The sequence below is a fragment of the Dendronephthya gigantea genome, unplaced genomic scaffold (assembly GCF_004324835.1).
Source record: "Dendronephthya gigantea isolate DGI-Jeju-01 unplaced genomic scaffold, DenGig_1.0 000043F, whole genome shotgun sequence".
In the NCBI taxonomy this organism is placed as follows: domain Eukaryota; kingdom Metazoa; phylum Cnidaria; class Anthozoa; order Malacalcyonacea; family Nephtheidae; genus Dendronephthya; species Dendronephthya gigantea.
This window is the reverse complement of record NW_021163053.1, coordinates 317355-331977: the sequence shown is the minus strand read 5'-3', so window position 1 is coordinate 331977 and position 14623 is coordinate 317355. Positions and strand designations below refer to the sequence as shown.

The window sequence follows — 14623 nt, the reverse complement described above, 5'->3', positions numbered from 1 at the left end:
TAGACTTTCGTTCATATTATAGCATGATACACTATTTACATCATTGAAATTACATCATTGAAAGTTTGATTTACCAGGGCTCATTAATGAATCCGCTTTAACTTAGGTCTGGTTATCAGTTCAGGAAACTCATGTAACGATCATGTTGTGTAAATGCGCTAGCTATCATGGCACATAAGAAGTATGTATGACATCAGAAACAGTTGCCTTACATTGACACTCATGGTTTACATGCACATTGTATACTAAAAGTTCATACACGCTTAAGCTTTATCCCCATTTGATTCAATCACATTCAGTGCTTGCACAGCTAACTCCTTGACGTCTGGCCGATTCCCAGAAGTTGTTCGCGTTCTTAATAAATCCACAATTCCTTCTTCAAAACACAACTGACTATACCGTTCAACTGTAAATTGTAAAAAAGAATAACTAATGAGTAATGTTTGTACTAAGTTTACACTATATATGCATTTGAAATTTTAGAATGAGTTGCGTGAAAGGGCTCAGAAACCGCATAAATCAAAAATGGTAACTCCACTACAAGATTTAGCTAATTATCATGATATAAGTCGCCGCAAGCACGTACGATGAAAAAAAAGATAAAATGTATGGCACAGAAATGCTATGAAATATATATAGTACTGACCTTTTTGAGAACAAACATGGTGAATTGCCCAGATTGCCCAAAGCTGGACGTCAGGAAATGACGAATTTAATAAGGGAACAAAAGATTTAAAAGTTCTGTGAAGGGAATGAAAAATACATCCGTAAATGTATCTAACAAACATGCATATAATGCTGTAATCATCGCCTCTTTTACTAATTTTGACCAAACGAACCAATCCAGATCACGGCACAAAATACAGAATGCATGTCCTTACCTGTAACCAACCATAACAGTCTCGACATGTTTCCATCGGTTGACTGCACTTCCCTGGAAAATGTTATAAAGAAATATCAATCTTGATGGTCCTTCGGTAGATTGAAGTGTTATATAATCTATACTAAGAAGTAGCGATACTATTCCCTGGCATTCATTCATGCATACATGCTTTATCCTTTTTTTAGATGAGAAATTCAATCAGCGGGGATATAACTTACCAGACAAAGTAAAAGATCGGATTTTGTACCACAGTTCAATACTAGATGTTCAGGCAGGTCAAGCAATAAATTGCAAAGTGTTCCTGCAGCGAAATAACTCACATCCATCGTATAATTCTCGTCTAGATATTTTCTAAATATAAATTAAGAAACATATTAATACATTATTATATATATATAAAAGTTTCGGTCCCTATATGTGTGATGTGGTGTGAGGTAGGTATATGTATAGTGGTATAATTGACTTGTAATTTCACCTAAATATACTGTAAACTTTATCTTCTACAGAATATTACAAAGAACATGTAGAGAAGGGTAGACTCGGTAAAAAGTTGTGGACTGTATCTGCATGGTAATCCTAACGATCTTTCTAGAGTTTTACTTTGAGATATAAACAGCATGCTAAGTTACTGAACTTGTTGGGAGATTATATATGGTAAAATGATGATCTTCAAAAGTTTAAAACGAACTGCTCAGCAATAGCACCCTTCAATTTTAGCATATATAGCGCTTACCGTAACAAAGACACGCATTCATCACACATCAATGCTGGCCGAATGGCAACCACCTCAGCCAAATTGTTCTTCAGTAAAAGATATAGATCGGTAAATTGTCATAACAAAATAATTATGACTTCCGCGATTAGCGTGTTACAATACTCAGTTCGTTCAGGCTGGCTCGCGATTGCTCCTATTTCACAGGATCGTATAAACAGGCCAACATGCATGGACGATTATTTCATTAAATGATTAACATAAAAAAATCAGAAGAATTACTAACCATCACACCAAGAAGCTTTGTTAAAACGTCGCTCTTTTTATCAAATGTCTACAAAAATACAGTACAAAATTTGGTACACTACGCAACTTATTTTCTTCAAATATTTTTTTATTACATTTCATTAACGTGCATGTAATTGGTTACGACAAGTCTTTGCAATATAGAAGTAAAAGTACTGAAAAACCCGACGTCACTGGCCGGCTGCGAGCAATCAACAATTTTACTCTAACCCCAAAAAAAAATTACCTGCAACGCTTGAAATACCATCAACTGTTGAGCATTCTGAATCACCAAGTGGCAAGTCCGTGGGGCTTCATCTATGAACAAAACGCCGGAAGAGCAAAAAAGTTACATAATTTTCTTCACTAGCATGCATGCACTGTCTGCATGATCGTATTAAGGAAGCTAGCGCATCATCTCTCTCATTTCCTAAATTAAATAAACGACGTTCATAAGCATCTTAGAAAAGCGGGAAAACATTTATGCATGACCGAATATATCACATACAAATAGGTTGCAGTTAACTCTGAAATTACAGGCAGTTATCATATAAAATGTAATAAATGTAATAATAATAACATGTCTCACCTGTCAGATTCCACAGTACACGCAAAGAACACAGAAGTATATTGTCCACCTGAAGTAAAGAGTACTATGAAATATAGTCTCGAGAATGGCATTAATTGAAAAATTATGATTAGATTACCAGAGGTTCAGCACTCGCCGCTTGCACATGTGTCCTTAGTATCGACAATAATTTCTAAAAAATACAAAAATTATTGTCTAATAAATGTAATCACCATTTCCTGATATTGTCCACCCACCCTGGATACATACTTATCAATACTTATCCCTTTATAACAGTAGAATACACTATTGCTATTTTCGTGTTTACCTCAATATTTTGTCTCGTTCCAAGTTTCAGTGTCTCCTCCACTGAAATCTGAATGACAAATTAGAAACACGTCATGGAGACGAAAAAGTACACAGTTTCATGGCAAAATAATATAGTTTAAAGCTACAAAGGAAAAAATGTGTAAGAAAATACAGTACAATAAGGGTACTAGGGAAAAGCACTGTAGAGCTCAACAACTCAATCATTACTGCATGGTGTAATCTGTTAAACATGATTTATTATAATATATTTTGATATATTTACCCATTCCTTACGACTTTCCTGATTTTAGTGATATCATTCGTAATATAAACTAACCTTTGAAGATAAGTACGCGCACATATCCAGTGCAATACCAACTACATTCCCTTCAGGAATTGATATCACCGCTTTGAAAAGTAGATCGAATAATTGAAATGCATTGAATTTCTATATAAAAATAATTATTCAATTGTCATTCTGAAAGCTTTCAATGCTCGATGATTGTAAAATACGGAGGTATAGCTACGCCAATGAGCATTGAGCACAAAAAACTAGGCGTATACTGATCATGAAAGTCTGTCTTTTTTATTCACACCACTGGGACGTTTATCAATCGACTGAAGAAAATGAAGAAAAAAATAAAAAACTTACAGCGCCACTTAGAATATATCTGTTGTACATTACGACCAAGCAATTCCTCTGTATCTAAAAACAATAACAAGTATGTTTAAATAATTAATGTCATATAAGCAGTTAGATGCAGAATAACGTCAGCAAGTAGGTCAATTCTTTACACAACCATCCTCAGGTTCTCAAACATGAAATTTCGTAAGTGCATGGCTCTCGAACGTTCTCGATAATCCGGCATTCTTTATACTTTTTCTGAACACCAAACTGGCAGAATAGGGATATTTTTGCTCAATAAATCGAGTGTATGAGTTGAGATATGTCATATATTAGGCGGAATGATGCATTTCTATGCCGTTTCTATCATAATACATTATTGTATGCGTTAATCTTATCTTTATCCTGCATGGGGCGAGCATGTTATTAATGTAGATGAACTAACCTGCTCTGCCTTAGGAAATGTTTCTAAAACTTCAATGACAACTGCAACCATATCACTGCAGAAGGAAAAGAGAATTATTCTGTCAATACTCCATATTTAAAAACAGCTACTGTATATACTTTAGTGTTCATTTAAAATAACGAATTTCATAAATTTCATTACAGTTAATATTTTTTCTACAAAAGAAATTCTCGCAGTTCATCGGAGTGCATGATCGGACCCCATTTAAAAACAAAGTAATAAAACAAGTCATAGGCTATTTATTTCTACGTATACCTATAGCGGAAATGGCTGAACTAAATTAATACACTAACAGTATGTACAGTATACGTATGTAAAAGGTTCTTTTAACTATATATTCGATGGTTGATCATTTAAGTAATGAAACGTTACCTTAGATAGCTGACATGAAGTGAGTTTGTTCCATTTTCTGCATCACATTTGACGTAGTTATGAAGACAGGCACTAAAAGAAAATTAAGACTGGAATCCCAAATTCGGCTGAGAAATCGAATTTAAGCCCAGGTCACTACTGCGCGAATCACTTCTTTATATATACTGTATGTGGACCCAATGATGTGGACATATATGTATGTACCTTGCCGCTGTTTGTAAATCTTCAAAATTGATATTCATATACTTTCGCATGATATCAAGAACCAGCTGAGATAACGGAAAATGAAGAAACTATATATATGTATTGCATGATAATAACGTCGGTACGTTGTCGGGGCCACCTTCAATGCCGTTTCCCACCAGGCGAATTTATTCGCGCGAACAGGTAAAAAGTAGATATAATATCTGAAATCCGGTGATGTGATTAGTTTGCGCAAAAATTCGCCGCGAAAAATCGCTTCCTACTTTTTATCTGTTCGCGCGAATTAATTTGCTTAGTAGAAAACGGACTTAAATCACTTAATGAACCGTATATGGTATTTAAACTATGTACCAACTATGAAAATGAGGACGAATAAAGTCCGTGCATAATTTTAGGGCGCTACAAGGGCGCTACAAGCACCCACTCTTAGTTCAACATTCTTTAGAGTAAGTAAAAAAATATAAACGAAAATATGTGCCTATAACCTTAATAATATTCCTTCGTTTATCAACATTTTCTTTCAAATTATCCTCATAAGAAAGATTGAACAATCTCTTTAATGCTTTAGTTAAATACGAAGGTCTGTTTCTATAATGAGACAGGCAGGCTAGTACTTGATCTACGGACCTTTCGCCAGTAACCTGTAAAATACAGAGCAAAAGTAAGCACAATATGGTACAAATATGAGGTGACATTAATTGATCATAAAACCCTCTGTGACAACCAATGTTCTTAATTTCCATGAACAAGTCATTTTCACTGACACAAACAGAACAAGTCAAATTCATTGACACAAACAGATTAAACAATAAACATGTCCTTGAATATATAAAAAATATTTACCTGCACATTTTCCATTCTTAATGCATTGCAAGAGTTTAATCTATGATGAACACCAAGCAAACCCAAGAAACAGAGCCTTTTATGTTTCTCAAAAAAATGCTGGAAAGCATCATTGTCAAGAATGCCAGCTCCAGAAATATCCAATGATGTCAGTAGTGTCAGGCAATGTTTTGAAGTGAAAAATTTATTTAGTTCAGAGTCTGACATATTATCATTATCCTCATTAATCTTGCGTGAAATGTCAAGGTGACGTAAATTTGAAAAGTTGAACAGATCAGTCATATTAGACTGAACAAGTGGTGTATTGTGGATAATAAGAACCTTGAGACTTTTTGCAAGCTTGTTGAGCGCATGTATGGTTGACACCAGAGTAGATGACAAATCTAAACTTTCTAAATGTTTCAATTCAGATGCCAATATTTCTACATCATTGTCCTTTATGTTAACTTCACAATCTCTAAGACTCAGATGTTTCAAATTAGTAAAATTTCCCAGAAAACTATCTCGTATCGGCTTTTCTTGTGCTGACAAGAAGCTAACCCGGGTGTGCCCGCTTGTGTGCCCAGAAATTGTCACCTTTTTTAGGGTAGTCACACAGTTTGACTTGGAAAAATCTGTATCCAAAATGATATGATTATATAAAGGACCAGTGTCCAATTCCTGCAAATTCTGGGAGCTTATAATCATCTTCAAAATGTTGAACAGACTTGAGTCATGATCATAGAAAAATTTGTGATATACATTTGCCAAAGAAAACTTTTTCAAGGGGCAACGATCTGGGTTTGTGAACAGTGTAAAAAAATCTATTGATGAGCTGCTATTGTAGTGGAAAAGAAATCTTTGTAACAATAATTCACAGACGACTGATGGTAAACAGCAATCTCTCTTAAACACAAGCACAGGAATATAATAATGATCCATCTTATATGAATGTTCCTCGCCATTTTCCACATATTTTCGTACGTCACAAAGTTGTTTATAATTCTTTGCTATGAAATCCACGGTTAAATATAGCAGTGATCCTGGTGATGTTGTACACATACTTGAAATAATCCCATACAGTCATTCAACACAGCATTTACTTCAACAAAATTATGGCAAAATGTTGTCTTAGTACATTATTGCACTTTATTATTATTTCACCATTTTGTTTTTTTGTTATGGTCTTTTTCCCCGACCGGAGGTTCATAAACCGTGACACTGACCTATATGGCATTGTTTGAATGGTTGTGTAGAATATAAAATGAAGTCAAGTGACAGAAACCCTTGTAATAGTGCGGACGAAACTCAAGCAAAGAGAAAAAGAGGCGAGAATAGTACTTCTCCAATCAATCAATATATTTTAGATGATAAAATAAAGACTGATCTTTCACGTGCTTTCAGGTACCAATCATGGTTACCCAGCCAGTTGTGGTTATTAATTCCAAACAAGGAGGGGCAGGAGGGGTAGCTTGGGCGTGGCAATCACTTGCAAGTAATTAGCTAGGGCTCATGCATACAAATAATTGTCCTGGGGCCTCAAGCCCAGCCTGTGGTTGGCTTTTAGTAGATTTCTTAATTTCCATTTAGTCTGCAATAAAATTAACCAGTGAGTTTTAATGTAGAGTTAGGGTTATTTCAAAAGATCAAATGCATTTTTATATACACCCCCTCTGTATATGGATGAGCATGTTAAATCAGTTTAGATATGAATCATTACCACAAACGTCTAGGGAACTTCTTGTGAATGTGCAACTAGCTAATACCCAAATACAAAGTGCCATGTTTATATTGCATGTACGACCATGTACTATCAGGATTCAATTGCACCAGGCACTTTATATTGTATATACTTTGTGAAAACATGGAAAACTCTATAAATTAGTATTCAAACATTAGTATCCACTCATTTCTATTCGATTATGTTGTGTTAAATCATGTTTCATTGGTTTATTTGTGAATTGTTGTATTTGTTATAGGAACGATAAGGACTTCATTCATGATGGTATGAAAATGGGCTAATTGATGAGAATTAATTGAGAATTGTTTTATGATTTAGTAATGTTTAGCAGATTATAGGTGCATGGATAAAACAATCTATTTTTCAAAACAGTTTATTTTCTAGTAACACACCAGTGTCTTGATTAGATGTGTGAGGTATATTAGTTCTGATGCCTAATTATTTTCCCAATCCTTATGAAATATATACTTTGTTTTTGTATTTTTAGCTGGCATTTCCTTGCATGTGTACCCATTTAAACATTGTGTCATCAAACATTTTGTTGAGGATCAGGTTTATTTGAAAGACCTCAAGGAAGAACTTTTGGGTTTACAATTTAAAAAGAAATCTAATGATTTATACAAGTTTCATCAGGTATAAACTTAGTTTCATTATGATTATAATGGTTTGATATGTCAAATTCAACAAGAAGTTAACTACAATATGTATCTACAATGTAAAGTATGCACAGGGCCGAAACTAAATACAATAATTTGGCGCTTAATATTCATATATATTTGTTTTGCACTAGCTAGGGTTTCTTTTGTACATATATATATATATATATATATATATATATATATATATATATATATATATATATATATATATATATATATATATATATATATATATATATATACATTTTCAACTCCACTCATTTTGTACTATTTCTTTTTTAATCTTTATAGTCAACTGATCTCTAAAATACTCGCAAAATACGTTACACGTGTCTATGAATCCAATTAAATTGTTTTTACAACGAGAAAAGCCCAGATCAATTTAGACCAAATTAAGACTCATGCAAAAATCGAATCTACGCAACTACGCCTGCGGTGCGATTCCGGTGTATTGCTCTTACCACTATCACAGTTTAATGATATAAAATGATTAATGTTTAATGATCATTAAACTCTGCCACTATAAGCTAGGATTAATAACGAAGTTGTTTGTAGAAGTGCCGGTGCAAAAATTGTTTGATACAAATTGACCCACGTGCTGCATATGACCATGTACGCTAATAAACTAATATGACCATCAGCGATGGACGTTTTAATTTATTTTACAATAATGAATAAATATATATACGACACTGAAGTAGGTAGGAACCTCAAAGGCCTGTTCCTATTTTTATTTGTCTTTTATCATGAAGTTTTAAAAACTTTGCATGGTCATGCATGGTCATTTTCAGCTCATCGTCTTTATGATTTACGTTACTTACTGACGATACTCTTAGTCGAGTCAATCTACAATATAATAACTTTGTAAAATTTCTAGAGCAACGACCTAAATACATCAAGGAATAAAAGTATATCAAAGTTAAGGTAGTTTTAACGTATACTAAGAATTTCAAACTTTTCACTTGTACCGATAAATATAGTGATGTTACTGTAAGTAATATAAACTCATATTGATTTCATGCAGAAACCTATTGTACAAAGATTGTCTTGACTGGATGAAAATTATCACCAACATTCCCTTGGATAAAAACGCCATAGATATGTCCTGTGCTAAATATTCTAACACTGGTATGAATTGTTATGACATTACAGGAGTTAGGAAGTATAACGATTTAACGTACGGCTACGGCTGAATTGCATTTAAAAGTTTTGGATTTGGTTGTTTAGATGTTCTCCTCTGTCATGATGATGAACTTGAAGGTAGACGTATCGCCTACATATTTTATCTTGTCCCACCTTGGACAAAGAATGATGGAGGTAATCAACGATAACAAATGTATTCGAACGTTTTGAAAAGGGTATCGTGTTGTGAACAGTTACTGAGTACAAGATTATAATAGCCGGCGTATTTGCTGTGAAGTTTGTTGTGCAAAACATAATGTGTTTTTATGTGCTTCCTTTTAAGGCTCACTGGATTTATATACCACTGATGGTAAGTGCTTCAAGAGTCAAGACATGATGAATATTCACCATTCCTTATATCAATCACAATATTATAAATCATTAAATGTTTTATATAGAATTAGGCCAACCAGATAAGATTGTCAAATCGTTGATTCCAGAGTGGAATAGTTTAGTTTTCTTTGAAGTTACTCCAGTTTCATTTCATCAGGTAAGATCTTATTTGAATGTAAAAACATTTATTTTTACTCTCAAGTCTCAATAACAATAAAATTATTGAAACTTCACAGAATTGTAATCCAGGTAATCTCGCGGTAATATTTTAGCCGTTTTGCGCTGTCGAAATACAAAATTCATTTGCAGTGTTTTAAAATCGAGCTATCTTAAGCACCTATTTGCTTTCGTGATTATTCAGGTCATTTTGGGTTTTTAAACTTATTTTATAGTGACACCGGCAGTTCTTTGCCACCTGTTATTAAAGTAATTAGCTTTACATGTTATACACAAGTGCTCAATATACTGTGCTATAAACCTATATCACATGCATATTCATGTGTAAATGCATGCAATGTATGTTTACTTGATGTGAGATTCCGACGGCGGGATATAAAAAGAGTACGTTTTTTTAAGTAGCTACTTTCAATTTCTGTTTTCAGTTTCGACTTAAATAATTATCAGTAATGGCTTCTTCACTAATTTCACTACTCAAGCAGGAATTACTTTCTTCGAAGCAAAAGAAAGCGATAAAACCATTAGCTACAGCTCTTGTGCTTTGGGGCATAGAGCAGTTGTTAGAAACAACAAAGTATTATGACTGCCCTAAAGAAGGCCATGCCTTGTACGGAGGAATGTTTTTATTTGGCCCAGCATTCTGTTTGTTCATGCTTACTTTGATGTCGACCAATTCCTTCTGGGATTCAATTACAAGTTGTTTTCGAAAAAACGAGATTAACCGCATCGTCGCATGTCGAAATGCTTGTTATGGCTTAACAAAATCAGCATTGGTTGCACTTATTTGGCTTCTTCTTTCCCTTGGCACGACAGACCATTTTGTGTGTTTTCGTCTTGGGGCAAACCGTAAAGACGCAAATGAAGTGATGAAGATGAAGAGACTGTCTTCCGTTTTAGCTTGGTTCATGCTTGTCTTGTCTGTTTTACTGGCCATTGTTTATAGAGCTGTTGAAAAATGTTGTTTTCTTGCCAGTCGGGAATCCATCGGAACATTACTTCGCGACTACAAAAGAATTGAAGAGGAAGCTGCTATATCAACGTTTAAGAAAGAAGCGAAAGCGCTTGCAAAGCGGGAAGGCGAGAATCAGGTAAAAGCAATTCTTAGTGAAGTTGACGACGGCAAGACTGCAATGGAAGTTGTAAAGAAAGCTAAGCAATGGTTGATTGAGAAATATTCAAGAAAAAAGAAAGTGGAGAAAAAAAATTACCAGGAAAATGTAGAATTAGTTGATATTACAACTGAACATTGTGAAGACAGGAAGAGATGTCTTCTGGATTCCCCAAATGTGTGACTTTGAAACAATATCATACGACCTGAGTTCTGATATTATTTGATATATAGTTATATATATGGTATATATTATATGTGTAGTATACATTTTATCATATACAACGGCAAGGCTTACACAAAGATGCGACGAATGACAGTTGTGTAATAGAAAAATAATGTTTAAGTTGGTGAGAAATATACTATATACAGTATATATAGGCATGTTTTAATCATTTCAGATAATAAATTTGGTATAACCAACGTGTAATCATGCGTGAGGTGTAATCACCCAGATAACAGCATGCGTCTATTTCATTTCATAAAAGCTTTTTTCAATGTCTAAAATCATCTCACAGTTCGCTAAATCCCCTTATAAGAAACAAAAGCTTGCCTTCCTAAAATATATTTTTGTTTCATGAAAGACCAAAAGTTCACGTTGGGGAAGAGCAATCTCGAATTTTCTTCCTAAAAATCCTGGATACGAAACTGGGGGAAGAGTTGAAAACGTTTCGCATGTAGCTTTCATAAAATATAATTTAGTGGCTTTTCAGGTATCAGAGGTGATTTCGGATAAAACAAGATTATCCATCAGTGGGTGGTTTCATGGTCCTCCAATTGATCGTCCGTCTCCCAATAAAGAATTACCACAAACCAAACAACGTCCAATTCCTTTGAGGGTAATTATATATTCCTTAACTAACTCGTAAAATTTTGACCTGCTATAAAGTTTGACAGCAGCAGTAATGTCTGCAATTTTTTTATCATTTATTATAATTGCATTTATTATAATTGCATGATTTTAATTTTTTCCATCGGCGATTTTATTTTTCTTCCCTCATTTAAGTAGTAATTTTCCTTCTTGATTTAATATAAAAAAATAAAGGAAATTACTAATGGTAAATGAGCCAATTGAAATGATGTTCTTGCATGGTTATAGTTGTTGTTTTAATATTTCAGGATGAAATCCTAATTTCTTGGGTTAACCCGATGTATTTGCAACCGGATATTGTCGATGATATTAGAGAAAGTTTTGAGGAAAACTCGGAAATTGAATTGAAAGATTTTTTATTGGTAAGACATGGCTTTCAGATAATGACTTTTGTTTTCTTGCTGGATACCTTGACCGGTAGTATCTTAATCCCTAAATGTTTCTGATGGTTTTTATAACAGGAAGAAAAGTACGACGCCTTGCTGGAGGAATTGAAACATGAGAATACCAAATGGACAAGAATTGGACCCGATAATAAAAGGTTTGTCCCTTATTTTTTAACATGATTAGCACCTGATTCAGACAACTCACGCGAGACTGTGAATCTTTGCGTCTTTTAGGAGACATGAGTCCTCTTCATCCAAATAAAAAAACCTATGATTTCGTACTGTTGTTAATGTATCAATTACCGTCATGCAGTATGGCCTAATAATGCGTAAACATGCAAATGCATTATAGGAAATACGAGAAAGCTGACGAAAGCAGTCTGACGAGCCATGTTCGAGAATGCTTAGAACTTTTTAAATCTGAGCCAATGTTTAAGCTTCTTACTACGTTTACTGGTCTCAAGTTGTCAGATGTCGATATTAATTCGAGTGAGAATAGCGAGAAAAACGAAAACGAAGGCAAACCAAATGATTCAATAACAACGACAGAAACTTTAGCTGAAGACAAGGTAAACGTTGCTTCCAGTACTGCTTTACAGAGACAGTGAGATAAAAATGCATTAGATTGTGCATGTTTAGAATCTGCATCTGTGTCACAGTTCATGCAATGTTTCAAAAGAGCACCTAACACCCTCGCTTATTAATGCATGGCTATAAGGTGGTTTTTATTATAGTTATATACAGTGAAACATTTTATATCCAATCTCTATCTTCTAGGATAAACTGATAAATGAAAAAAGTTACAGATGTCATGGAAAAGTGTGCCGCTGGTCACATGGATGTTATACTCTCATTCACGACAATGATCCAGAAGCTTCCGAAATGGCTCTGGACTGTTTGTTTTTTGTTGGATGTTGCGGTAAGTTGTGTTGTTGGACACATGCATTTTGATAATTTATCATTTTTAACCCCGTTTTGTCCTCTTACGAGATTATCATTTGAAAGTTTTCTTTTCAAATTATTTCATAAGATTGGCAAGGAGATTTTGGAGGTTACACAAGTTATCTAGCCCGTGACGAAGATGAAGAGGTAAGGAAAAATATAGAAAATTGAATATTACCTTTAATTTTATGAGCTGAGGTAAAAGTTGATTAATATATGGCTCCATTTATAATATCTATAACTAACGAATGAAACGATACATTCTAAAGGCTGTTCGATGTTTTGGTAAAATCTCCAATTTTTAGACAAAGACTCAGACGTTCATATTTCATTGTATGAAGTCTTTGATGTGACCATGCATATTTTTGTATTAAAATACATGAAATGACAAATATATTTCTAACCAGAGTAATTAAGCCATTGTCACACAATTTGAAAGAATATTTGGAAGAATTTAATTAAATTCATGAGATGCTGACTTCATGTCTCACATCTCTTTCCTCTCTGAAGCACTGCACTTTTAGCCTTAACTTAAGTGAGAAATTTATCACTTTATGTTCTATTCTTTCTATAGTTGCTCACGATCAATCCATGTTCAAATTCTATGGCACTTGTCTATCGTGACCCGGATACACTTAAGTTTGTCAAACATATCAATAACCATTGCAAAAATAGTGAAAACGATGCTGGGTCATCATCGTCAAGCAAGAACATTTCAGAACAATTCTATAATATTATGTGTACGTATTTCGAGTAAAAAAATCTTGATGGTGATTCAGACGTGCATGACTGGGTTGACTGGCCGTCGATGTGACGCGTGGCTCGTCATAGGGCTAATATACGAACGTGAGCTTTTGCATTACTGTGATGTTTTATGAATTAGCAGAGACCAGCTGCATGCGTACTATGATGAATCACCATTTTGTTTGCTCTTTATGTCCTGATGAATTTCTTTGTTCTGCGTTTGTTGTTTTATGTTGTGTCACCCGCTTTACTCAGTTTGGAAAACACGCTAGTTCAATAAACTTCAGACGCGTTTTTTTACCACAAAAAAGTTGTAAGTATGTACATTATTTTAATGAATAATCATAGGCCTTTTTTGTGGAAAAGCATGCGGAAGAACAGTTTAAGCAAAAATCGCGTTAAAAAATTCCCCGAGTTTCCACTAATAATTTCAACGAAAATTGCCCGAATATTGGTAGGATTTGATAAAAATTTGCCCAACTTTGATTCAGATTTTTTCATGATTCAATCGAGTATAATTTGATTTATAGTTATCAATCGTACGTAAACGTTGCAGATGTATGGCACATGCATGACTGGAAGTGACAAGAAAATTAAATCTCCACAGTCCATACGTGGACGTGACGTCGTTTTAACGTGAATTTAAAAAATGTTGCTTCCTGTTTCGTGTTGCTCCGTCAAAGAACGTCAGTTGACTGAGTTCTTTTTATAAACAATTTCCGACTGCATGCATTCTGCTAAAATGAACATCTCCGTTATCTCTTCGGATCAGGGTGAAGGGATCACAAATGTTTAGGCCTTACTCATACTGGCAATAATTATATATCATTTTCGTCCTGAGGGCTGTCAATAGTTGATATAGTTCACTATGCATGATGAATATGCAGGAAGCCTCAGTTCCTCCAGTACTAGTATAGGTTCAGTTGCGCACCTGTAATCACAACACATGCAAAAGTGTATTCTTTGCAAAAAATTTTATTGCGTCAAGGTTTGCTTCGTCAGTTGCTCATGAGAGAAAGCTTTTGAATTTTATCATTTTACCGTTCCAACGCGATACAGGATTTAATGACATCAAAATAATAGATTGCAGCTGCAGATACGTTCATAGCGAGTGGAAAAATCCTTCATAGTATACATTACTAATATAAGAAATCAAAAAGCGCGTCATTAAGTGACTGTCCGGTAATTTAAGAGTTGGCGTCACGCCGGATATTATATATATTCATTCAATAAA

The 14623-nt window shown here is 34.2% G+C and overlaps 3 protein-coding genes across 4 annotated transcripts; 2 read left to right on the top strand and 1 right to left on the bottom strand.

The window, feature by feature from the left end:
• Positions 1-4: 4 nt before the first annotated feature.
• On the bottom strand, positions 5-6417 carry LOC114527244 (protein zyg-11 homolog). The gene is made up of 17 exons (XM_028548896.1): positions 5268-6417; positions 4910-5065; positions 4425-4489; positions 4221-4292; positions 3828-3882; positions 3410-3463; positions 3095-3205; positions 2777-2824; positions 2588-2641; positions 2470-2518; positions 2128-2198; positions 1882-1929; positions 1617-1684; positions 1102-1234; positions 882-934; positions 647-741; positions 5-406 (listed from the first exon to the last, which is right to left on the bottom strand). The coding sequence occupies exons 1-17, from the start codon at positions 6306-6308 to the stop codon at positions 264-266; spliced, it is 2316 nt and encodes a 771-aa protein (XP_028404697.1). The 5' UTR covers positions 6309-6417; the 3' UTR covers positions 5-263.
• Positions 6418-6486: 69 nt separating this feature from the next.
• Positions 6487-14603, top strand: LOC114527173 (prolyl 3-hydroxylase OGFOD1-like). 2 transcript variants are annotated; one of them, XM_028548807.1, is made up of 15 exons: positions 6487-6650; positions 7226-7251; positions 7475-7620; positions 8524-8570; positions 8671-8774; positions 8874-8963; positions 9112-9138; positions 9227-9318; positions 11160-11285; positions 11566-11679; positions 11779-11858; positions 12056-12272; positions 12481-12622; positions 12734-12792; positions 13220-14603. In XM_028548807.1, the coding sequence occupies exons 1-15, from the start codon at positions 6511-6513 to the stop codon at positions 13400-13402; spliced, it is 1593 nt and encodes a 530-aa protein (XP_028404608.1). In that variant the 5' UTR covers positions 6487-6510; the 3' UTR covers positions 13403-14603. The 2 variants fall into 2 exon arrangements, with proteins under 2 accessions (XP_028404608.1, XP_028404609.1); XM_028548808.1 differs by lacking the exon at positions 6487-6650 and adding an exon at positions 6733-6741.
• LOC114527174 lies at positions 9234-11162 on the top strand. Its single transcript, XM_028548809.1, has one exon. It carries the CDS (start codon positions 9788-9790, stop codon positions 10628-10630), a length of 843 nt encoding a protein of 280 aa, XP_028404610.1. The 5' UTR covers positions 9234-9787; the 3' UTR covers positions 10631-11162.
• Positions 14604-14623: the final 20 nt, after the last annotated feature.

What these genes read in the sequence shown, in the direction of transcription:
- LOC114527244 (XM_028548896.1), bottom strand. Translation starts at nt 6,308, where the DNA reads ATGTGTACAACATCACCAGGATCACTGCTATATTTAACCGTGGATTTC. An exon ending in CGGCGAGTGCTGAACCTCTG is followed by an intron (nt 2,519 to 2,587) that starts GTAATCTAATCA and finishes TCTTTACTTCAG; the next exon opens with GTGGACAATATACTTCTGTG. An exon ending in TGGTATTTCAAGCGTTGCAG is followed by an intron (nt 1,930 to 2,127) that starts GTAATTTTTTTT and finishes GTATTTTTGTAG; the next exon opens with ACATTTGATAAAAAGAGCGA.
- LOC114527174 (XM_028548809.1), top strand. Translation starts at nt 9,788, where the DNA reads ATGGCTTCTTCACTAATTTCACTACTCAAGCAGGAATTACTTTCTTCG.
- LOC114527173 (XM_028548807.1), top strand. Translation starts at nt 6,511, where the DNA reads ATGAAGTCAAGTGACAGAAACCCTTGTAATAGTGCGGACGAAACTCAA. An exon ending in AACGTCCAATTCCTTTGAGG is followed by an intron (nt 11,286 to 11,565) that starts GTAATTATATAT and finishes TTAATATTTCAG; the next exon opens with GATGAAATCCTAATTTCTTG. An exon ending in ATTGGACCCGATAATAAAAG is followed by an intron (nt 11,859 to 12,055) that starts GTTTGTCCCTTA and finishes AATGCATTATAG; the next exon opens with GAAATACGAGAAAGCTGACG.